The sequence below is a fragment of the Archocentrus centrarchus genome, chromosome 22 (assembly GCF_007364275.1).
Source record: "Archocentrus centrarchus isolate MPI-CPG fArcCen1 chromosome 22, fArcCen1, whole genome shotgun sequence".
Lineage (NCBI taxonomy): Eukaryota > Metazoa > Chordata > Actinopteri > Cichliformes > Cichlidae > Archocentrus > Archocentrus centrarchus.
The window spans coordinates 19611993-19638493 of record NC_044367.1 but is presented as its reverse complement, the minus strand read 5'-3'; the positions used below and the strand labels follow the sequence as shown (position 1 = coordinate 19638493).

The 26501-nt window shown below is 40.2% G+C and overlaps 1 protein-coding gene across 2 annotated transcripts in view; it reads right to left on the bottom strand.

Moving 5' to 3' along the window:
- Positions 1–26501, bottom strand: part of slc25a21 (solute carrier family 25 member 21) — an 88686-nt gene that overhangs the window by 25034 nt on the left and 37151 nt on the right. For both annotated transcript variants that reach the window (XM_030718793.1, XM_030718794.1), the window contains exon 2: positions 3286–3334. In XM_030718793.1, the coding sequence (XP_030574653.1) occupies positions 3286–3334 (49 nt within the window). The remainder of the gene's footprint in view (positions 1–3285; positions 3335–26501) is intronic.

The following is a 26501-nucleotide window of genomic DNA, read 5'->3' as shown; positions in this document are numbered from 1 at the left end:
TGAAACCACAGTAGAATGCAAAAACAGAAGAAAAGTTTGTATTTAAAAGTTTAAAAAGTTGAATGAAGAGCAGTTAGAGGAAAAAGGGAGTTCAGTGAACAAAAGGAATAAGAAAGGAGAGAGAATAAAAACTAAGCAAAAAGAAAGAGTGCAGAGGTCAAGGCGAGATGAAGGAGTGGCTCTGTCAGCACTATTGCTTAAAAAATTTGGGTGCTTATCAAAACAAAGACATCAGCTTATGTACGTACTGTGGAAGCTGCAATAGCTTCCCTATGACACAAGTTTCTTAGGCAGACGCAGACGTGAGGAAGGCGTGGTTTCACTCTCTGGGAGGAAGCATAACATAAGGGTTGGTGGGAAGCTGTTTCAGATGTGTGTGTGTGTGTGTATGTGTGTGTGTGTGTGAGTATGTTTGCACATGCATGTTTATAAGGGTGGAGCTCCATGTAACAGGATCTCAACATGAAGGGAAATGCGGGCTCATTGAGACTCTCTAATGAGAGGGGGAACCTGATCAGATTCAGATGGGGTGCCCCAAGCGCACAGCCCCCTGCAGAAAGTGCCGCCCGACACCCTTTGTTACCTCCAAGTGAGCTGAGACCAGCCCATGAACCATGTAACTAGGTGGTTTCCAGGTTAATGAAAAGCTGTAACTCCGGTCCCACCGTCTCTCTCGGCTAAAGTGACGACTGCCCTTCCTCCCCACGTCATACTACCCCCTCACCCCCATCTTCACCTCCATATTCCTGCCTCTGTCCATGAAGGGAGTATCAGGGTCAGGGGCAATTAACTGTTTACTTTGTGTGAAGGATGCTACATTTATATCTGGGGCTGATCATTATTCAGAATGGCACACAATATAAGAAAAGTTATAACCTCTGATCAGTTTCTCTAAAATTGTATCAAAATAAATGGAAATGTAAAGCATACTATCAAAAGGGCCAATCTACATTAAAACCACTTCCTGATAAAATAAGTCTTTATCAAGACAGAATTTCTACCAAGTCATTTATTGCACAAATATACAAAACACTTTCTTGTGCATAAAAAACTCTATGTTTAACTCCCTTTCAATGATGAAAGAGGTTATAAGTCAAACTGATGGCAGGTGGGCTCAGCAGGAGTCCCTCAGATGTAAGATAGATGTACTTGTTAGCAAAGGTGAGTAACAGGAGTCATGGCTTGACTGGTCAGTTAACGCACCACAGAGAGTTAAACTGCAGCAACAAAGGCAAAAATACACACTATGAGTCATCCGACAAGACTTTTATATTTGCCCATATTTAAAGCAATGTCCAGTATGCTTTAGTCAAATGCTTGCTATTATTACTCAAAAGTGTTTTAATAGATATGTAGAGCTATTATATTGTCTAGCTATTTCTTTATCTACCAAATCAGTCATCTTGGAGGAGGAAAAGCTGCCAAATGGTCCATGACATTACATTTTGTTGATTCATAACAGCAGTATTTTGCTTCTGGTGGAGAAGCCAGCTGCTGATGTTAGTCCTAAATCTGCAGTTCACTGCCCCCGTCCTTCTCCCCCTTAAGTGAAAGAAGAGAAAGAGAAATCCTCATTTGCAACACAGGTAAACATCGACTCCAGTGCAGGTACGCATTAGGGCAGATTTACTTTAAAAGAAAGAAAAAGGGAGAAAGAAAAAAAATTCCTTTGATTCTGAGTTGGTGGAAAAAAGTAAATTTACACCAGTTGCTGTTCAATTTGGCCCAGTGGACAATAAAGCAGGAGCCAGTGCCTAATAAGAGCCATGCCTGAGAGAGAGAGAGAGAGAGAGACACAGAGAGGGAGAGAAACCCGGTGGAGGTGTGTCTGCGTCTCGGCTCCAAGGTTCCTGCTAATAGATTTCAGCTCCCTCAGTTTCCCAATTAGCTGGTATGTAATGCTTGGTTTATGAATTCATGTGTAGATACTGTGTGTGAACATGTGTGAACATGTACAGTGGGAATGCATATTTACACATACATAGCATCAAATACGCAAGGTAATGACACAAGCTTCTGTGTGTGTCTTTATCACGCCAAATAAACAGCAACTACCTGTTGTTTAGGCATTCATACACCTACTACAGTGCCAACTGAAATTAAATAATAATAATAATAATAATAATAATAATAATAAAAACTCCCCTATTTAAGACTTAAAGGAATCAAATTACACTGACCCATTCTCAGCCAAAATCTGCCTGTCAACATCTACACATGGCGGCACAAACAGAAAACAAACAGATAAACCTGTCCAGTTTTAGAGCAGCTTTTATCACTTTTTAAGGAAGAGCATTACAAAGTAAATAGTGAGTGCACTTTTAACCCTGACCCCGTGTGAGGATGGACAGGCAGAGCTCAAGACTTACCTGTAATAAACCCCTATAGCTTCTACACATGACCATAAATCACGCTATGTGCCTTCAAAGTATCGAATATCGACTAATACAACACCGCTCACCCCTGGCTTTTATCCCCTGTGTTTCCTTTTCTGTGTTCTGGTGGTGGCACTGCCTTTAAAGTGCAACCATCTCACTTTTTTTTAAAAGGCACGCCGAGTAATTTATTTACCAAGAAACTGCAGCTGTAAATGACAGAAAAAGCAGTACAATTTACGGACAAGTAGTGAATGGGGGTAGGGGGGCCCAGAACGAAGCCAGAGGTCTTGGCTGGGCCTGTGAAAGCCTATAAAGCTTTAGTAGTAGCCCACGACCTGTTTATGGCTGGCTGAGACGCTGTGGTGTGAGGCTCCTGATCACTCCGCAGCTCGGGACTGCTGCCGCTCTTGCATAACACACAAACAGGACATGGTAACGGAAAACAAGCCATTAAAACACTGCGAGCAGTTCAGTGGCATGGGCTTTATTCTGCAAGTCCTCTTCTGTCTCTGCAGCTGTTCCCGAAACGAAGAAAAAGGTCTGGGCCTTTTTAAAAAATTACATAATAAGGTAAAAAAAAACAAAAGGAGAGGCTTGAAAACAGAAAACATCTAACATTAATATTGTGTGAGGAATGAATAGGTAAATGATGCATTTCATTTCCCACAAAATGTCTAAGGCTTTTGGCATTTGTCTTGGCCTGCTTAAATGTGGATTGCAGAGCTGGCTTGGCATGCTGAGCTGGGGGACCTGGTATGCTTGGAACTTCACTGCACAGATGCAAATGCCCACCAAGAGGATTCGAGGCAGATGTGGACTGAAATGGCGTCCTTGTAAGTAGCCATTTAGTAAACGCACACAAAAGATTAGGCATTGCATGAATTTGTATGTCGAATGTGTGGCTCACCTTGTCTTCACCACATCGAGGGGATGCATCAAGCAGATCTCTACCAGACCTAGGAAAGTAAAAACAGCCAAGATTAGTTACTTTAGAAACAATGGGTAAGTACTCTGCCTTCCTTGCTTCTCTTGCTTCCCTTGCTTTACTGCGCTGGTGACTGCTTATGAATAAAGACAAATTAAAATAAAGCTAATAAAAATCTATTTTTATTGGTCACTGGACAATTTCCAGTGGTTTAAAGATTGCATTTCGGCAAATGCACTCCCTCTTTTGCTTTCCACACAGACTGTTTACCAGCATGAAACCAAAGCCTGCTCAAACATCACAGGTCAATACAACTGGACGACAAACAGAAACCAGAGATTTTTGATGGTTAAGACAGCATTAAATATGCTGAAGAAGGACTCAACGGCAGCATACACTTGCCAGCAATGAGAGTAAATATATGTCGTTTTGAGCCTCTACAGTTTCAACTTTTCTGGATTCTCAAATGCTAAACATTGCTGCTTTCTCTGGTTTGTAGTCCTCTAAACTGAATAGATTTAGGTTTGGCGCAGCTGGTCATACCGTACAGACTGTGGTTTATGGAGATTTTAGAAAAATAGAAAAATGACTGCTAGACAGTCAACCAACTACTAGATCAGTTGATGAATAAAATAATCAATAGTCTATAAACAGGCTTAATAGTCTATCCTATCATCTCCATGTTTTGTAGCATAACTTTTTTGTTACTCTTTTTGATCTTTTAATGTTTTGTAGATCACATTATTGCTGTGAACCAGTCAAATCTTCCATATAGACTGTGTGAACTTGCAGATATATGTTAAACTGCGTAACCATCAGATAGCAACATAGTGTGTGTGACAGTCACCCTAAAACAATCTGATAAGAAGCTTGCTTAACAACTAACCAGGGCAAAAAGCAGTGGCTGTTTGTTCATGTGATATTATTCCCTTTCATTTTAAAACCCTTCTAAATTGGAATGTTCTGTAAAAAATACATTTCTTCTTGTTTCTACCAAATGGTTTTCGCGAGTGCCCCACACCAGTACCAGCAACTTTCCATGAGAACCTCATCATCACTCTGATTATCACTCTGCCTTTTTGAAATACCAGCTACTTCAGTAATTCTCTGTGTTTTGTGCCTGGGTCTGAATGAGGGATCCAGCAAGACTTCTTTTTCTTTTCAAAATTCCTATGAGTGACTGTAATTCCCGACATTTTGAACAGCTGAAGCCACCAACTATATCACCCGTGTAAACCCAGTACATCAGCAATATGGCAGCAGAATCAATGCACCCGGGTGATCATTGAGAGACTCTGAGGTTTCACACACACGCTAACTATGTGCATCTGTGTTGAAAAGCCACTGCTTTGGCACAGAGGCCCTCTGACTCAATCAGGTTTTTTTAAACTGGTGATTCTCACTGCATCCCTTTACTGGGGCTCTGAGGGCTTCCCTTGCAGATTCCACTGTGTGTGTACACAGCTGCTGTGCAATATGGGGTCTTTCTAATTTGCTCAATTAAACATATTGTCTATAAAAGCGTGTGTCTTCTGGGGTTTTTCCAGGGAAGTAATTATCAAGTGAAATACCACAGTAAAAATTACTTTGTCTACAGTTGCATCTTAATGTACGAATGAGAAAACCAAGAACCATTGAACCAAGCCACCAGTGGCAGCGAGTCAAACAAAATTCCATCTGTCATGGCTCAGTTGACTTGACTTTCATTCTTAATGATACTGCACTGAAGAGGTAAATACAAGCATGCACTGGACAGATCGCTTTCTGTCCCAGGCCCGGTTCTAGCCCACTGTAGTTGGGTGGGCAGACTGAAAATGTAGGTGGGCAAGTATATATATAATATGACACAAAATATTAGGCTATATTTGTTTGTTTTTTGGGAGTTGAATACAGCCCTAGTAGGCACAAAGATATACATATACCCTCTCCATTTATCTGGGTTTGGGACATCACAAAAAGTACACAGATTTGTGACCTTCTGTGGCTGGAATATACATATTTTTATTTTTTTTATTCTTTTTGTTTTCTTTTTTATTATACAACAGTACAACAGAAAGAGAACAGCAACTGCAAAAAATGCAAAATGTGAAAAACTACAGAATAATTCTTCTGGTTTTTTTTGGGCAAACTTTTTGACAAATTCATTCGGGAAGCAGAAACATGTGTCCTGAGCCACAGTATTCCAGCCAAGGTCTAGTGCGGTACCACGCCGGGTTGAATGAGCGGAGTATTGGCGAAGGCAGGATAGTTAGCTAGTACTGGCTGTGTGGGCCAGGGTTATAATAGTTTTGGATTTTTACATTATTGTTTAGTTTTAGTTAGTTTTTACTTTTTTTTTTCTCTAATTCAGTTAGTTTTAATTAGTTTTCAGAGTGGTTTTGCTTGTTTTTTATTAATTTTTATTTTAGGTTTAATGCTTAGTTTTAGTTTAGTTTCGTTAGTTTCAGTATTAGTTTTAGTATTTTCATACTTTGTCAGGTGCAAGATTCAATGCACAAAAATGACTACTGTGTAATAAAAACTCAACAAAAGATACCATAAAGAAATATATTCAACAACCAACAGTTCACAAGACAGCAGCACTACATGCTAAATGTGTAATAATTAGGACACACATGAACATCAACAGGGAGAAACAAAGAAAAACATGAACTCCCAAACTCAATAAATTCTACAATAAACTCCCAATAAACTCCAGTGTCAGTGCAGTAGATTAACAACAGCTACATGTGGTGTTTGACAAAAACAAACTCTTTGAAGGAGTCAAAGCTCAAATCCAGCTGCATCCTGATGTTCTCCACCACCCGAAGCTGCTTCTGGTAGCTTTGTTAGATGCTCGCTGATTAGACTTGCAGGGTCTTTGCAGCCTCTGTACACAAAATGTGTTAATGATGGGCCAACAAAAGCCTAAGCGACTTATTACTGAGAGGCCTTAAAATAAGCTTTCACATCTAAAAATGGTTATGAAATATACAATGTGATCTCAAACAGTGTCTCAGTGATACAATTTAGCCTAAAATGCATGTAAAGTAACTAGTTTAAGGATTTGGTAACTAAGTAAGAAATAAAAGAAATATATTCTAAAAACAAGTTTTATAATCTTACACATTCAGCTCCTGCTTAGTATATCACTCTCAAAACAAGAACAAAAATACTTTTTGGCTCAATGTAAGATTATTAGACTTAGATAGACAGTCAATTTTTGCAGTGTACGAAAGTGTCCGACCTCATGTCCACATTTATGCTTGTGTAGCTGTGTGTGTTAATTACCTTGTAGTCGTGTGCTGCAGTGCCAGCTGGGACTTTTTTTGGTCCTCGCTCTTTGTGTTCATTTTTTTGACTGCAAACATATTTGTCCCTGTTTTTCCACTTCCTTCATATTTCCTCAGAAAGTCAAAGTGTGGAAAATAAAAACTATTGTAGGCGTAGCTTGATGGGAGTACCATTCGCTGCCCGCAGGCGGTATGGGAGATTTTGATTGGGTGGGCAAGAATCAGATTTGGGTGGGCTGAGCCCATCCTTGTCCTATGCTACCGCCGGCCCCGTTCTGTCCACACTATTAATAGCCCCGATGTGAAGACAAGACATGTCAAATCTTTCAGCGGGTAATCAGATTACATGATGAAACCAAACCTGCCTCTTGCTTGATCAGCCTGTGCAAACACAAAGCTTCTGGGAAGCGAGAGAACATGCTCAAGGTGATCTAGAGGTGGAAGTGCAGAGGGTAAACAAGACGACTTCAAACAGTGGACACTTAATACGAAGACAAAGAGAAAGACAAAACTCTCCAAATCACCCAAATCCCATCGCAAACCTCTGTGTGATGCAAGTCAAAGAAAAAGCAGGAATCACATGACATAGAAACTGCATTCTGCATGTCTCACTTTGCTCTGTGGGTGGTTATTCTGTGGAAGTTCATTTTGTAGCAAATAAAAAAAAAAAAGCATAACATACAATAAAAACAGCTTAACACAGAAAGTTTTATAAACTCCACTGCTCTGTGTTGATAAATCACAGCACAAGCATGGCCTCCAGCTAAAGTCATGGCAGCTTAAGTCTAAGCTTAATAACACTGAACTAAACATGCAATCCCTCACCATAGTCAGTAGTGCAGGATTGCTGTTACATTAAATGTAATGCAAAATGTATTTTCCTTGTTTGATATGAAAATGGAATATGAGTTCACCATTATTACTTGTACTGTAGCAAAATGTGCTACTACATTTTATTTTTATGGTTAAATAAAAGCCTGTGTCTCTCAGTTATAGAAGGAACAGAGATTAAATTGGGCTGAAAGCAAACCAGAAAGTACACAAAAAAGGTCTGACTGAAAACAGCAGAGCAGAAAACAGTCACTCAGCTTGCAAATACACATTTAAATTAAATTGTTTTGGAATATTAATGCACAAATTATGCATCTTAATTTAAATGTTTAACAAACTATGTGCACATCTGAATAAAGAAGAAGAAGCTGCTTTCAGCAGATTGCTCCGCATATTTGATTTGGCAGATTTTTTACACCAGATACCCTTCCTGACGCAACGCCAAAAGGGATTTGTCTCCTCAAAAGGGAATGTGTAATCCACCACACTACGGAGCCACTATCTGCACACATCTGAATACCTCACTGAAATGATTATTCTAGATTTTGGGCCTTGTGATTAACCTCAGATTATAGGAACTCTGTCATCCAGTTTCTCATACATGGATTAAGTTTAGCCCTAGACTAAAAGAAAAATCTAATCCCTGCTCAAAAAAAAAGAAAAAAGAAAAAGCTTTTCACTTAGGACTAGGTTTAATCTATGTCTGGGAAACTGGGCCTAAAGGATAGAAATTTCCCACTGCCTCATTATAACTTAGAAAGCAGAACATTCATTAACACTCTTCACCAACTGACAGGTCTGCCACAGTGTATAATTTAGATACAGCAATTAGTTAGGTGTGTTTCACTTTTCAGGATGTCACTATCTTAGTCTAAATGCACTATGGACCAGAATCTTTAAATGCAAGGCCTTTGTCACTTAGCAATGTATGTTGCTTTGTTCCTCCAAGTTGGCAGTTGCAAAAGGATTAAGTGATGACAAGCACTAATGCAAAACTGTGTTTGTCTGAGTGTTTGTCCGACACCCTTGCACACAGGACATCTGAAGAACAGTTGATGGCAGATGAAATGACAGACTGTATGGGCTTGAAAGAAAAGTTTGTGGCCATAATCCTAAACTGACCTTTGTATAATGTCTATATAAACTATATGTCTATATAAACTGCTACACGAAAAACGGATTAATTTGTATTAGAAATACATTTTATACTGAGGTTTACTATTTATTAAATAACAATGATCAGATAGCTGTAGGTAACCAATAAGGGTATTTTGTTTGTTTTGGGTTTTTTTTTGCTCGTTTTCTGAAAAATGAACTTGTGTTCCAGGTTGATTTTTGATAACTCCAAGTTAAAGATCTTTACAGCTGAGAAAAAATGAAACGGAACAAAACAGAACAATGCTGTGGCACGTCCTGCCACTCAGACTACAAAGAATAAGGTGTGAGAAAGGGCACAGCAATTACATAAGTGATGACAGGTCCACAAAAGATGCAAGCCATTGCTGCAATAAATTCTGATTTATTGAGCGCATTCTCAGAGAAGCAATTAATTCCACATATTTCAGACAATGATTTTTTTTTCTGCTAATGCCCAATGGAGACACTTCATCAAACTGTGTCTGTGTAAAAGACACCAAGTATGTAATTTCCTCCACATTCTCACACCACTGTGCCCCAGTGTATCCTGCTCTTCTAATCCAACTGCCAGCGCAAAATGCTTTTTAATCATACAGTGTGGATGTAGTGAACCGCACACTCTTGAGAGCACTTCACAGCCCCAACAGCCTCTGACGAAGTCACTGAGCATGCTGAGGATTCACTGAAGGGATGATACTACTAAACTTTTCTTATATTAGCCTGAATCTGGCTGCAACTTCTGCAATTGCTTCACTCCTCCAGCTGCGAGGAGGGGCGTAATATTACAGTGACCTGCCATCTGGTTGATGTTTATAGCTTTACCACGCATCAGTGAGTTACATATTAGGAAATTCCATTATTTAAAGGTTCTTTTATTTCTCGTACACAATGGTACTGACAGGGCTTGTCATCCAGCACATTGCAGACACACACACACACGCAGAGGCATAAGCACTAATGGCAAAGGAGTGTCTGGAGCACAGCCATTTAGACACACTTTTAAATACACACTGGAAGACTTCTATTTCAGACACATGCATTCCATGCTAAGATGCAGTGTAAAGGTGAACTGAGAAGTGGAAACAAAAGCACCGCAAGAATGTGGTACAATATTAGGCGAATTTTATTCTTACTGCACGGAGTCCTACAGAGTTTTAACAGTCATGAAACAGAGCTTTTATTTTGGCTCTCACATGCACCGCATGTCAGAAACGAGAAGTATAGGTGTTAAAAAGTGCTGCATCAGACCATAGACAGATTGGTCGATTTTTTTTTCCTCTACAGTGCAGTGAGCCTTTGGAACAGAACCAACAAGAAGCTTCACTGGTAGCACGAGTATTCTGCCATTCCATGTTGTCTGATAAGTTGTCCAAAGAAAGAAGATCATACATCACACAGATGAGATGATTATCTTTGTTGGTTTTGGCATGGGAATGCATACAGTTTGCTCCCACGCAAAAGTGAGAAAGAAAAACAATAGCGCACCATGGAATGATTGCTCAATGGGTGCAGGTGTCATCCATCATGCCAAGACACACACTGAATGACTGTAATTCCCAGCAGCCACAAGGTGAAGGTCACTCCTTGGAAGCAAGATTTTCTTGGTTTAATTGGCTAATACTTGAGAGACATACTGGCGGATTATTTCTCATGCTTACTTGACCCAATAAATGCTATAATCTCTAATGATGGTTTAAACACTACTTTCTTAATAACGTTTGCAGTAGTTTGATTACTCACATACAACAATGACAAATTTTCATTTATAATATAAGATACTGACAGTTTCAAAGTTATAGAAATGGCAAAAGAATAAGTTATATAATCTGTTTGTCTATAATCATCAGCATGAAGAGATAAATAAAGGTCACAGACAGTTTATTGAATATCTTAGTAATGCATTTCAGAAATGATCCTACATTGCTAATTGTTTTACAAACTGATTCATTACTTGGGTCATTAAGAACCAGAGCAGAAAATCGCAGCTTGCTCTGTGGTTTCAAGGTGTGACGCGAGCATCAGAATGTCAAAATGACAAAGCATTGCCTTGCAGGTTGGCTCGAGTTTTGACAAGGGCTCCTGACTGAACCTGCAAGAAATATCTCATGCCTCCATGTCCTTCATTAATACTTTTCAAAACACATCATATCTGGAATGCTAAACAAACTCAGTGAGGTGTTGCTCCACTGCAGCCACAAAGCCAACATGATATCCATCAGTGGCAAGGCTGGGCACACTGATTTAGATAATCAACTTAATTTTAAGCTGTTTTAAAGCTCAGGCCGAAAGAAGGGACGGAGGGCCAAGTGAAGGAAGAATCTCTTTGTGATCAGAGGAATAAAAATATGCACAGGTAAAGAGGTAGAGATAATGAACTCATGGGAATCCCTATATAAATAAGTCATGGTTTATTACCTACCCGAATATAATTTTCTGACAAGGATATTTGCTGAGCCACAAATACGAACTTACTATTATAGACAACAATAAATTTGAACTGTATTTAGAAAAAAATATTGCACAAAAACAAGGCAAATTGAGGAAGTGCATGATATAAATGTAACATAAAAGTGCCCGAATAACATGGGGTGTCCCTGCTTGGGTCGGCCCAATAAACTTTAGTTACTACCAAGTAAGGCACACTATAGTACTGAAATACAGCCTTTGAGCCAAATGTGTTTTTACAGAAAACAGCTGGTGCAACAATTCCAAACTGGCCACATTAAACCTGAAATGGAATATAAACCATTTTCATACAATCATGGCACAAGTAATCTGTCATAGGAACATGTACAATGATGCCATGGGGATAGGGAGAAACACTTTTTCATAGACTAAGCCTTTATATTACAGGCAGTTAAAGAGAGAGGAAGAGAAATTTAATGACTGTGATAGCAGGAAAGCATTTCTTACTTAAAGGAATTGATGCTCATCTCAGGGACTTCTTCTAGAAATGGATCATTTAAACCATGTATGAAGACAATTAATTGTATAGGAATAAAAACAGGCTTAGGACATCTGGAAGAGGAAAATGGTGGTGGTGGTGGGGGCAGAGAGAGAGAGTGCTATTAAGAGCTATTAATCACAAATATCACCAATCATGCTTCCTGTTGTGGGAGTGCAGAAGCTTCCCAGTTAAGTCCCCAAACACTCCTTAATTCTGCACTTGAAAAAAGCTCAAAGGGTGCTTAGAAAAACAAGCAGGGCCATCTCCAGTGACAGTGGGTTTTTGTTTTACCCTGCGGCTCCCCTGACAAGAAGTGCAGGTCTCCAGGCTGTCCCTGGGCCACGTCATGAGGCGCACACTGTGTAGATAGTCACTCCGAGTAGTTTAAAGCGATCTACATGTGGTTGCTATATTAATCATCAATATGTTAAAAGGAGAATTATATGAGTTAAATAAGTTGTCTCCTTTGTAAGATAAATAAGCTAATTTTAAAATAATTTATGATTAAAAGGATCAAAAGAACAAAAGTCAAAAGTACCTTCCTCTATATTGCAATTGAGTAGAATTAAAAGGGACACAATGTAGGTGAATACTTTAAATTACTTTCCAAATCTTTAGGCGCACATTCAGAATTTCACCATCCAAGAGAAATTTTATTTAATTCATCTTCCATGCTAAAATAAAGAAGTTCTTAATAATAAATGACACATTTCCTGCCTCCTGCAGAGTCTTCGCATGCCCAGTTGGCATGCCATAAATGCATGACTTGGCATGAACAGAGTAAACGGAAAAGAATCCTTCTCCTTCACCTTACTCTGCTGCCTTTTTGCATAACAGTTGGGCAATTGCCCTCAATTTTTTTTTTTTTTTGTTTTCTAGCCTTAAAAATTGGCAAAAATAAACAAAGGCTACATTAATCATACAATATGCTGACTAAAATATTAAACTCGTAAATGATATATTGGTTTTTCCATAAGTGTGCTGTCTACACTTTAGATTTATCTTGGAAGTCATGGCATATTTCCCCCACTGGCTACACACAGAGAAAGCATGGCTATGTCTCTGTCTGTCAAACTTGAGATGAACCCTGTGATATTGATGGAAGTGTAAAAGTGAATCAGGTGTGTGTGCAGTTGCCTGGGTCAACCTGAGCTGCCTGCACTGACAGACAAATGATAGATATCAGTGTCTGTGTGAACCTGCATCCTCCATTACTGTCGCTGTTTTCTTAAAACCTGTAGTGACATTTTTTTCCCATGCGGCCATCTGGAGGAAAAACAATTTGATGCAAATAGCTACACCAGAAAGGCGGAAGTGGCTGTCAGGAGGAGAAGAAAGGGGGACAAAATGGATGCAAAACCTGTTGTAACTGATGTTTGACAGGAAGTGCTCTGTGTCCTGTCAGGCTGATTTTTTTTTTCATGAGGATTACTTTTTAAACAAATTTTCTCTAACTCCTGCAGGACACCTGTCACAATCTAAATAAACTCTATAATCTTCTAACAATGGTTAGAGGGTGTGAAGTTTGACTCAACAATAATGAGGGCAACATGCAACTATAAATCCTTCAGGAGGTTTGAGCTGCTACATTGTTCTCCAGTGCTTCCCCAACCTGTGGGTTGTTGTTATATTCAAACAGGAATGAGGATTTTATAAACCAAGCTTCAAAAAAACTAAAAAATCTTTTTTATATGGATGTTCTTTTTAGTCAGTTAACTGTTAAATGTCTGTAAAAGAATTTTAAAAAAAGCCCCCCAAACATTTAAATTGTAAAGCATAAAGTCAAATTTAAATACACTGTATATTTTTATACAGTGTGTTCACCTTTAAAAAGATAGACTTCAACTTTTCCCACTTTTCTAAAACCCCCAGATTCCCAAAGAAAAAGCGTCTGTCATAAACCTGAAGTGTTCTCAAAATACGATAAATTATGATCTCCAAACCAAACAGTCAGTTCATTAAAAGTATGTGGTATGGCTGCCACTCTCAACACTTAATAAGTTCTTGTGTTATTTTATTACAAACCTCAGAATTTAGGTTTCAATCATTGTACCTTCTTGCTAAATCAGGGGGATGAGCTCAAAATATAGTTTTCTTGTGTAATAAATAAAATGTTTAACTGTATTTGAAGACTATAAGTTCCTTGGCAAAGATATCTTTGATTCACACAAGTACACTACCACTAAAAAGCTTGGACACACCTTCTAATTCAGTGGGTTTTCATTATTTAAAAATTTTCTGCATTGTAGGTTAATGCTAAAGTCATCCAAATTTTGAAGAAATACATATGGAATTATTTAGTAAACAAAAAAGTGTTAAACAACCCAGAATATGTTTTAGATTTTAGATTCTTCAAAGTAGGCACCTCTTGCTTAGATGACAGCTTTGCACATCTTGGCATTTTCTCAGTCGGCTTTATGAGGCCACCTGGAATGGCTTTCAGTTAACAGCTGTGCCTTGTCAAGAGTTAATTTCTTGAATTTCTTGCCCTCTTAATGTGGTTGAGGCCATCAGTTGTGCTGTGAAGAGGTAGAATTGGTATTTAGTCAATAGCTCTATTTGAGTAATGTTCTAATCCATATTCTGGCAAGAACTACTCAACCAAATAAAGAAAAATGACAATCTTTCATTACTTTAAGAAATGAAGGTCAGTCAATCCGAAAAATTTCAAGAATTTTGAATTTATCCTCAAGTGCAGTCGCAAAGACCATCAAATGTTACGATGAAAATGGCTCTCATCAGGACCACCCCAGGAAAGGAAGACTAAGAGTTACCTCTGTAGCACAGGAGAAGTTCATCAGAGTTACCAGCCTCAGAAACCGCAAGTTAACAGCACCCCAGATAAGAGCCCACCTAAATGCTTCACAGAGTTCAAGTAGCACACACATCTCAACATCAACTGTTCAGAGAAGAGTGCGTGAATCTGGACTTTACGGTCAAATTGCAGCAAAGAAGCCACTTCTAAGAACAAGAGGAAGAGAATGGCTTGGGTCAAAGAACACAAGGAATGGACATTGGACCAGCAGAAATCTGTCCTTTGGTCTGATGAGTCCAAATTTGAGATTTTTAGTTCTAAATGCCATGAGCAGACGGTTCCCTACATGTGTAGTTCCCACCATGAAGTATGGAGGAGGAAGTGTGATGGAATGGGGGTGAAATGCTGGTGACACTGTTGGCAATTTATTCAAAATCCAAGGCACATTTAACCAGCATTGATACCACAGCATTCTGCAGTGACATGCCATCCCATTTGGTTTGTGATTAGTGGGACCATCATTTGTTTTTCAACAGGACAATGACCCCAAACACACCTCCAGGCCATGTAAGGGCTATTTGACCAAAAAAGAGGGTGATGGAGTGTTGTGTCAGATGACCTGGCCTCCACATTCACCTGATCTAAACTCAGTTGAGATGGTTTGGGATGAGTTAGACTGCAGAGTGAAGGCAAAGCAGTCAACAAGTGCTCAGCACCTCTGGGAACTCCTTCAAGACTGTTGGAAAACCATTTTAGGTGGTTACCTCATGAAGCTGACTGAAAGAATCCCAAGAGTGTGCAAAGCTGTAATCAAACCAAAAGGTGTCTACTTTGGAGAATCTAAAATCTAAAACATATTTAGGCACTAGCCTCCCGAATGGAGCGGCGAGGAGCCTATTGTAATCGTTAGGCTGAATGCTCAAAAATGCACAAAAAAGGTCAATGTTGCGCAGCACACAGTCAGAATTAACATTGGACTCCTTGGGAGTCAACCATACCAAAAAGGTATGGTTGAGGGTGACTGGAAAAGCCTAATTGGAATCATTAGAGTTCTTTGGTTTAAGGTGGTTTAAGGTTACTACATGATTCCTATTGTGCTTCTTCATAGTCTGGATGACTTCAGTATTGATTTACAATGTAGGATAAAAAAAATAAAAAAATTGAATTAGAAGGTGTGTCTAAACTTTTGACTGGTACTGTATATGATAAAAAACATCAGGATTTGAACTTCCACTATTATGTATCATAGGCATAAACCCCTCAAGGATATGTTTTTATTCCAGTAGGCCTTGCAGCCATCCATTTTATCCAACTGCCTCTACAAGCCCAATGTAACACCTGCCAAATCAGCAGCTGAAAACCATGTAATTTTTAAAGCCAAATTATATATATCCAAGCGCCGTTTAAATGTTTTCACTTGAAAACATTAATAATTATTTTCACGTCTCTTTACACATCCACTTTATGTACTTTTCCTAAAAATAACCTGTCTGTGCCATTTCATTATGTTTCAGATTAAGCCTACAGGTCAGATCTGGCCTGGAAACAAAGCCCATACTTCTTGGCTGTTTGTACCCATTGATTTTGTTACCAAGTTATAATTATTAATATTATAAATAAATTTATGAAAATATTATTTAAATTTACATCAGATATGGAAAAAGATTTTTTTTTTTTTGGAAACTGCAGCATTAAGCTTAGTCTAAGCATCAGAAAGATTTCACTTTCACACCATCTCCACAGAGTCGTGATAGAGAGAGATTACAGGTAACCAAAACATTGCAAAAACATTATCAGTTCGTCTCCTCACCAAACTCTACCATCATGACATCAGACAATAACAAGGAAACAGAGATGTTTATTTTTCTGCATTAAGTTAATGCTACAGTGGATTTCCACACTGAAACTGATACAGCCCTGAGATGGGTCAAAATATTCGGCTGCAATTGTCAAATGTCTTCTGTTCTTTAAAACAACTCATTCAGCCATTATGTGGGCTGGCATGTGTGTATACGTGCTGCTAAGCTTGTTTAATACACATAAAGTCAGCCTTTAGACATTATTTTGTGGTCATCACCCCACATTGTTCTAGTTGCGCACATGTTAAATAATTATGCCATTACACAACTTTCCTCCACCATGGACTGACACTGGAGAAGAAAATGAGCAGCAAACACTGCCACAAAAGTGTTGAAGAGCCAACTGATTCTCAGCTTATACTTGTTCCCCTGGGGGCACTTCTGATGTCCTCACAGGCTAGATGGAAAGACTTTAGAGTATTTTCCCCTAATCTAAAAAGCTTTATATATTGACTGTCACTATAACAAATGAACTTCAAGCTATGACAGGCCAGCTGCACAGTACACACTACACAGCTACCAACTATGCTGTGGGGAATGGGTGAAAAATAGTTGGAAAGTGAGCAGAAAAAACTAAATATAAACCAAAAGTCCAAACAGAAATGAAAATTGGGAGAATAATTTTAACGACATCAGCTGGTAAGATCATGTTGACAGCATGAGAAAGGCAAAAATTAACTGCAAGGACATAAATAATACTGTGCCTGGATGGTGCCAATTAATAATCCAATAGTTCGTAGTAAAAAACCCAGCAAGAACTGGGCCAATTTGCATTTAATGAGTTAATAATTTGTAGTTTAATTACTTCTTGAAAATGAAAAAGTAATATTCGTGAACCACAGCAGCAAACTAAACCACTTACACCTGAGATGGGCTGGGCAACACAAACTATTACACACTACAGAATCTTTAACCAAAAATAGTTAAAAATAACTTTCTCTCTCTATAGCCTGGTTTGTATCAAACATCTCTGGATAAAAATGGCTCCAAAAACGTGTTCCAGCAGAGTGGCTGTTCTCCATCACTAGAGATAAAACATTAACCTCCCCCTTTATTTCATAAGACACACACCCACCACACGAACTTTTGTTTTTACAGAAATTATTGCATAATTTTCACCCTCCAGTATAATACCTGAAATAAAGCTGTATGCTCACACACACACACATTTCTCTGCTTTTGTCTGTTAGAAAACAGCTGTCATAGAAACCAATTGGCTTAACTGGCAGCTGTGCTTCATTTGCAGATAAGTGGGCAAAAGGTATGAGTCATTGGTTTGGCATAAATTCAGTAGAATTACCGAGGATGACTGGATCCAAAAAAAAAAAAAATGTACAACACCAGACACCAATAACTGCACCTGAATCAACTTGTTTGCTGCCAATCTGATTGGCACCTCAACCATCTATGCAAAAGAGGAGCAGCTGCATAACAAAGTGTCCTTGAAAGTATTTAAAAGTTAAACGTACAAATGGGAGAGAAGTTGACTTTGGCTCTTAGGGTGCATTTTATCAAGAAACATCCAATCACTTAGCTTGAAATTTTGTCCCCTGCTCTACTGACTGGTCAGGAGCTAGATATTATGCTGAGAAGACTGATATTAAAATCCATAAGCCTAAAAAGCTCACTTTATGGCTGAATTTGAGTAAACTCATCTAGCTTCTCCTGCGCTGTGTAGTATTTATGCCAAAACCCCCCCCAAAAACCTGACTTTATAAATGCTTGAAATGTCTGGCTGTCCTCACACACTTTAACAAATATGCAAGTAAAATATATAGCAGTTTGTTTAAAATCAGTTCATATGAAACTTTAGTTTGGCTGGCTGGGCCCTCAAATGATAAAGCTAAGAAGTTATGGGAGGCAAGACAAATTAAACTACTGGGGTTTTGCTCTGATTTGAGATGCAAAGTGGCACCAAAGGGGGTTTACTGGGGTTGACTAGACGCAGTGGTGCTGGGAAAAAAAATATCTCACCTACTTCCTATATGAGAATAAAAATCATTGCTGACTACACTTTCACAGCTAAAATAACAACTTCTGTGATAGTTTTTTTTGAAATTGTGCAGATACACAACTCATGGGCCATTATGGTGAGCCTTTATGTGCTGCTGAGTGATGTGGAGCAGAATGGTAAATGGGTAGTAAGTGGACTTTTCACCACAGACACCACTAACATTAACTTCACCACCACGCCATCACATCGCTATAACATCACTTCTCTGGCAGTAACCTATAGTGCTTAGAAAATTCACCTTGTGTAAATAAAAAATTACACCTCATCCCATCTCCAACCCCCAGAGGGGAGAGCTGTGCCATTACTGTCACCTAGTGGACGGAGGTGAGACAGAGATGGATTAATACACAAAGAGGTGAGTGAGAGAGAGAGCGAGAGAGAAGGAGAGAGGTGGAAAGCACATGTGGCAACTGACAAAAGATGGCTCTGACTGAGAAAGAGGAAAGCAGCTCCAGAAACCTCATTTAATGTAGCAAGGAAAATGGCAATGTAACCATCAGGAGAGTGGGTCACTGTAGAAATCACCTCTGTTCATGTGATAAGTGATTCTAGCCTCTCCTCTACATAGTTTTCATAGAAAACTGAGTTTTTTTGTTTGTTTCTTTTTAACACAGAAACAGAACTGACCGCTTGGCCAAAACAAGCGCAGCTTTCTACGGAAGCTCACCTGAGTCCATAAAAGCTGATAATAGAGCCAATAATTGGGAGGGAACAGCAATAATGGAGTTTTAGTGAGGCAGTAAATTCTTTAATTAGTTGTTAACACCTTGTGTCTATATGCTGAAGTCCCCCCATTACGAGCTGCTGTCTACAGCAGGCTGGATGGACACTAAGGCAGAAGGCCAGTGACTCATCTTTTTAAAAAAGAAAAGACCATCACTTTCACTGTTAAAAAGGCTGTTGAGCACCTGTGTGCCATAAGAACAAGCTTCTGGGAGACATATAAAGCTAGAAAAACTACCATGTGCGAGCTAAGTTGTAACTTTGCAGCTCAGGATCCAGCTTGAGGTTGCAAATACAGCCAGTGTAGAAATCTTCTGTGGACCCAGGCTTCATGCCACCTGGAAGAAACTGCGTTTTGGCTGACATTTCGGGACGCATCATGGTAGGGACATTCTCCAAACACACAGTCTTTGTGGGTACTGGGTAAGGCTGCAAGGTAGATAAATGCAAATGATGCAGAGACTGAAAAACCAGCGGACATTCCTGAAGAGTGATACCATCTTTCAGTCCACAAACTATCCATGATAGAAGTGATACAGTAGGAAAGAGTGAAAAAACTCACGGGGTGGTCTGTCTTTTCTGTACTGGGCTGCCTGAAAAGTAAAAGGGGGGAAAAGAGAAGAGCTGCAAGGCTGCCGTAGTAGTAGAAGCAAGACCTGCTGCAGTAGCAAAAGGGAAGTACCCGCATGGTTCCCCCTTGTCTTAAGCCGGGAGAGTTAAAGGCAGGAAGCCATTACCAAAGTGTAAATGCACTCAGCCATCACTGCTTAAACACAGTCAAAATATGTTCCAGTACTTGAAAACAGTGGGAGGAGGTGGGAGGACGTTGTTCTTGTTTAAATGAACAGGGATCTCTTGTCCCTTTTATATATAAGGTACCCAACCAAACAGCTTCACACATATTGTCAGCAAGCTTGCTGTGTCTCTTTCCAAACAATTGCATAATGCAGCTCCAGATGCACGCTGGTGGTTTGAGCCTGATGAGAGACCATGATTATGTTACATACGACCGTGGTTGGATGCAGTAATTATGCAATCAGCAGCAAAGCTTTGTGTTTTGTCTATGATTTATCAACATTATTTGAAACAGGGTAATAAATTGTCACAGGCGGGTGGGCAGGCAGGCTTATTGGCTTAATGTGTGACAGGGCATCTCTGACGGCTTTTGTTTTGGCAGATGGCCCGGTGCCACGTCGCTTACCCAGCATCAGGGAAACTATACTTGGGCCTAATCACAATACAGGCCTTATCCTCAGCTTATCAGTGCTTTCCAGGTCACAGATATACAAATAAGAGATGCAGAGATAGGGGACCAGATGCAGAGAGGCTTAGCAAGGCAGAAACTGGTTCTGTCATGTGTCGTGTGAATAGAAAGTGCAAAAAAAAAAAAAAAAAAAGGTCAACTTACAAAAATCAACCATATACCAGAGCAAACATAGCATTATACCTGCAGTCTTAAGTTAAGTCCAGACTGCATACATGATCACATGCCACTCACAGCTGGAAATGAGACTCCAGGCTCTCTAGGTGTAGTCATTTAAGAGACAAACCAAGGAGCTGCTTCACTGGCACTGAATGACGGAGCGACTTTGTCGTGTCCAAGGTGATGCTGAGAAAGGTCAAGCAAACATTCTCTGGGTCTCAGATTCATTGTCAATGGAGCAGATCTACGTTTTGTCTCTCTGATGGCCTCCAATTACAGCATTGGTTCTTTGGTTTCTGGCTTTGTGAGAAACTTGCTGCTGAATGACAGACTCAAAGGTCACACATGTACTGAGCAGCATTTAGTAGGAGACACTTTAAATATATACTCTAGGAATATCGCATATTGCACATGCATGAAAATCACTGTCAAAAAAAAGAGCTTACATGTAAGCTAACATGCTATGATTCAAAGCTGCACTGAGTTCTTTTCACATGTGTGGATGCCAAATTGTTAATGAAATTCAGCAACACGCAAAGGACGAAATAGCTCCATCATCCTGTAATTGAGGGGTCAAGATCTCCTCGTTGGACAAACTCCAGCTGAACCGTGCACGCTTGTGGTGGTCGCTTTTATCCTGCCGTTTGCCAGAAAAGCTGAAATAACTCCAAACTGTCAGCAGAGAATTATGAATGAGAGGTAATTTTTTTTTTTTAAGGCAAGAAAGTCACACAGTAAGCAGCCTAACAATTTTAAAAGGAGTTTTTCCAAAACATAACATACACCATTTTGAATTGATCTGTAAAATGGAATAAATCGTAAAATCCAAGTGCAAGAATTTTATAGAGTATTTTGGAGGTTTTAAGTTAATTTAATTACAAAGCAATTGAATCTTTCAAAAAATGTGAGATAAAACAAAAATCATAAATTTCAGTGACCATTTTTATTTTCATGTCAAATGGAAATCCAGTATTTTCTTTTTGGATTTGGATATACAAAGGCTCATAAAACTAACAGATGACACATTGGCTCCGACTGTCTTCAATGTGTGAGGGCCCTTGTGTAGGAGCTAGTTGGGTCTTGGGACAGATCCTAACATGTCCTAAAAGGATCCGCCAGTTTGCTTATGTTTAGCCATTACTGAAGCGAGTTTGGCGACAGCGCTTTAGCTGCATGGCCTGTGTACATTTGGAGCAAGAGGCGCTGCGGTGTGAGAGCAGCAAATGCTTTCTGGGCATCGACTTTGCTATGACAGATGCTAACGATGAACTCTTGACACTGGCTCAACCGGTTTATGTTCAACATGTGTGTCTCTGTTACTGTCTCTGGTTTCCAGAAGGCTGCCCTGGCTGACTCACTGTGGACGCCGGTAGGCTGTGCGTGCATGTGTGTGTGTGTGTGTGTGTGTGTGTGTGTGTGTGTGTTGAGGCCAGGGAGAGATGAGAGGAGCAGCAGGATCTGTAGCTATCTGGGAGGTTGAGCATAATGACACACTGGGGACAGATTAGGTTCCTGTCCATCAGGGTTCCATCAGGAAGACTCTGATTTACAGCCATGCTGACCAGCCCGCTTGCCCTCCACCCAAAGCAAACATACACGGAAAACACCACTGCCTCTGTGTGGTGGCAGCTGGTGGGCTCGCACACATGTTGCATTTGGCTACCTCATACTCCGGTCAGTTTTTACTTTAACGTCAGTGTAGATTTCAATGCGGGACTGTGATAAAGCAAAAAAGACAAGCTTAAAATCACAATTTGATGTGAAATTCTTCAAGTGCATGCACACCTCTAACTAAGCATGCTACTTAGGGCTTACGTCCCCTGAACAGTAAAAGAAGGGAGATGGACAGATCCATTAAACAAGATGTCACCCCCAAACACAACAATGATTAATCACACGCTGCAAATTATAAGCACCTGTATGAATGGACGGCAAAGGTCTCTCCCACTGTCTGACTGCATGCTTTCACTCTCTCAGACAGCCACCCCACCACCTCCACAACCCCACAGGCCCTTCTCCCCTTGCTGACCCTCTGCCCCCCCCTCGCCTCACTCTCAACAGGAAGTCTGCGTGAAATGAAATAACTCACTGGGTACAGACATGGTCATTTTGACTTTAACTCCCCATGATTTCTCACACTTAAATGTGGTCTAAATTTTTTCTAATTTTTCTACCAAGGATACAGAAATTAAATCAAATTAAATGTATTAATCTGTTAAATCCTCTACAGAAAAAAACAAAAAAAACACACAACCTGTAAAAGGAAACAAGCTGATTTTGCTTTTTAAAAACTGTGGCCCTCTTTGTAAAAATCACCTGAATTCATTATGCTAACTAGCTGGGCCTGCTGATAGGCACACTGGCTGATGTGAGGAAATGTGAGTTTGATTAATGTGGGCAAAATTGAGCTGTGCAGACTGCTCCCCAGCCCCAGTTAAAGACGTCGCCTACCATCAGGCTCAAAAGTCTGTGCGCTCCAGAGGGGCACTCTGACCTGCAGTCCTCCCAACACTTCACAGCAAATCTACAGCAGACCTTACCTCAACTGACACACAAAACAAAAGTGGCCCCTACCTGGACCTGTGCTAATCTAGTTGGCACACAGACATCTAAATTAAAACCACATTTCTAATAGCTTACACAATCAGGGAGATGTGCTTTGTGTTTTGTGTGCATGTCAAATAGACCTAGGCTGGCTTGTCTCTGGCCGTGAGCTTCCAGTACTTTTAAACTAGCCAGACTGCGGCAAGGAGGCAGGACCAACCAGGCCAAAGAGTCAGACCCTCTTCAAAGCCTATCCCACAAGAAGAAACATCTCTTGGACCCAGACGATCAGTTTGCTGGACTCAAAAGCAGCAACCCTAGCAATCTCTAGTCCTTAGAAGAGCATGGCCCTCCGACGTGCATGAAGAAGTAGAGGTGGAGATGGGAGGGGGAGAGGGAGGTAGAGGAAGGGAGGGGAAAAGCAAAACTGAGCAACACAGAGCCCCCAGGTACCTGCCTGTACAGTGCTTCTCTCCAAATGTTTACTTTGGACCAGACTGGCGGCCAAATGGTTGCAATTGACCCTCTACCAGGACGAGTTAGAGAGTGAACATGAGACTTTTCCTTCTGGGAAAACGATGGAGGAAAGCCACACACTCCTAAGCACATGCACACACACACAAATATGTATATCAACTAAATGAAAGTAAAAATCTACACTCACTATAAAAACAAAACAAAACAAACTTTAACAATGCATTGTTATGGCCCGTCCAGTGCCTCACAATGCGTTTTTGCTCCAAATGAAAGTGTGGACTAAAATTTCATAAATGAGTTGGAAAGGGGCCAGAAAACAAGAGCAGTCTCAAAAAACACACACAAAGTCCACCTGCCACAGGTGTTAAAGCTCAGGCCTGCTGAGTCTCAGCATGAAGGAGAAAATAGTGGCTGGCACACAGGACTATGTCAGACACTGTCACCACCAAAAACATTCACTTCTATGGACTCAGAGACCTCCTTTGCCATTGGTCATCCACTCAAGAACAGGGAGAGGCTAGGATGTGATGAGGGTTGCACAGAGGAGGCTTGCTGGCCCCATAGACTAAATAAAACCTCTTAATCCTCATAAACTACTCCATATGAGTATTACATCTCTAACTATGCACAGCTCTTCCAAGGGAATGGAACTGATTTTGTGGATACAACATTACCAGAATTCCTCCTGTAGCTGCCTGGCTTCCATAATGGGTTCCGTGTTCTGCTGAAGACCGCGCCGTTGCGAACCCTCAATTTCCCCACAAATATTGATGACAGAACGCGCTTATGATGAAAAATGCCCCGGAAAATGTAAATGAGCGGGCTGGCTAGATGCAATGATTACCATCTATGACTGAGTATGTGTGTTCGGACAGGCCGTGCATGTTGCCTGAACAGGATACAAACTATGTGCATAAGCCCTTTAGGGATTTGTTGCACCACAAGAAGAAAAAAAACAAAACAAAACAGCAGACCTAAAATGACACCCACTTTCTAAACGTGATCATACAGGCCTCCACAGTTGATATGATTCATCAATAAAAATCACATTTAAAACAAACATGCCCATGTAAACACTTCCCTTGTTAGCTGGCCTATTCATTCTCAGCACGCAAGCCCTCTGAGCATACACCTGAGCAGTGTAAGCATGCGTCGGCTCGGGCAGGAAACAAGGATGGGGGGGGCAGGTAGGCGTTTCACTCCAGGCCAGTCATTTGTCACAATTGTCACCGAATGCACAAACACAAATTACTGAATTATAACTGCGGATGTGTGTGTCGTGCCTTGGCTAAATCAAAACAGCGCTGGTAGCTGTCATAACACGGGCTGCGTGGTGTCTGGGCCACCATGGGGGAGGAGGCGGCCAGAGTCAATTTATGCGACTCCTGTTTAGGTTGTTAGGTGTTTATGGAGGTAAACACAACGTGGATGCATGGCTGACTGACATGACGAGAAATCAAGTTTGTATAATAAACACCCAGATGCATATTAAAGGTGCAGCAGTTAGCATTTTGAAACACTAATACATCATTGTCACATTAACTTTGATATATTGGCAAAACTGCTGTAAACAAATCATGGAAACATGCAGTAGCTGCCTCCCTGCAAGACAATAAGGCCACTTTGTTGAAAGGCTTACAGAAGATAATAGATTTAAATTATTGCATGGAATACACTTGAAGTCATTATGTCTTGGCAAAGCAGGGCATATGAAGATAATACATTGGTTTCTGGGGAGTTATAATTTCTGACATTATTATTAGTTTTCAATCTGAAAGCTAAGAAATTTAAAGAACAGAAGCCTTCCACTAATTTCTATCAAAATTTGCCATCAGCTCAGTAACATGTAAGGGTAACAGACTGAGTATAAGTGCAACCACAACTACAGTCTAAGTATATTTTAAAGTAAATGACACTGATGAAATGTTATTAAAAAAATAAAGCAAAAATACCCATTTTAGTTCTGGACATAACAAAATGCCTCATCCATCTGCTAAAACAAAACACCCAGTGTGGCTAACTGAGATATTGCTTTACATTGACTCACTCTATTGTGCAGTGAGTGCATGTGTTGAGGTGAACCACACAGGTACGGTGGCCCAGACACAGGAAACGTATTAACATGGACCACCGTTTACTCTTCTAACCACACCGTGTCCCACAGGGACATGGATAAAAAGCTCAAGCCAAAAACAAACACACACACACACACACACACACACACACACACACACACACACACACACACACACACACACAAATCCAAACATATAAATTCACATATACTAGACAGTTTTACAAACAGGTATACATGAATTTTCAATACACACCCTATTTTTGAGAAATAAAACAGACTCGTACGCATAAAAAAAGCAGATATACAAATACACAAATCAAGCCATGCACACAATTTCAGATATATTTTATTTGCACATGCACACAACCACAGGTTAATGCACACAAACACACACTCGCTCTCCTTCAGATATACTCAACACAACCTCACACAGATAGTGATATTTTAACCAACAGGGAGAGACACTAGTTTCTCTACCTCCACATGTTAACACCTGTCCACACAGACATTCACACACTATCCATTAACACCTACATAAAACAACTACAGGCACCCGTATTCTATTAAAGGTCAGCACCCAGCTCCTCAATTTCATGGCCCATGTATGAGGGAGGCAAAGGTGATTGTGATGACAGAAGGGCATGTGAGCTGTACCGCGGCAGACACACATGCACACAGGTGGACATGCAAGAGACTGCCCCTGCAGGGGGACACAGAAACATCTCTGTTATACACGTGATTACAAATAAATGTAAGCGTTAGGGAGATGAGAGACAAAAAAAGACAAAAAAGGAATTATTATGTAGAATCTAAATATAAGATAATTTTGGTTTTCAGCTCTTAAAAAGATTTCTCTTGCATTTCTCCCTCTGCATTTATTTATATTCCCTTTTCTAAAAACTGGAAATCTCTGCTTTCCTTTTTTTTTTTTTTTTTTTGCTCTTTTTACCCAGCCCGGTCTCTCAGAGGTATCGAGTTGTTCTCTTTGGCTAACCAGCTCTCTCTCAGTTCTCCTCTTCCTCCCACCCCCTGACTCAGGAACTATGTCTCTTCCATGGCTGGGAGGTTGTAATTTGTTACAGGCGGCTGGGCAAGCAGAGAGGTCTCCCTCTTATCTGGACAAGGGATCACCAGGAAAA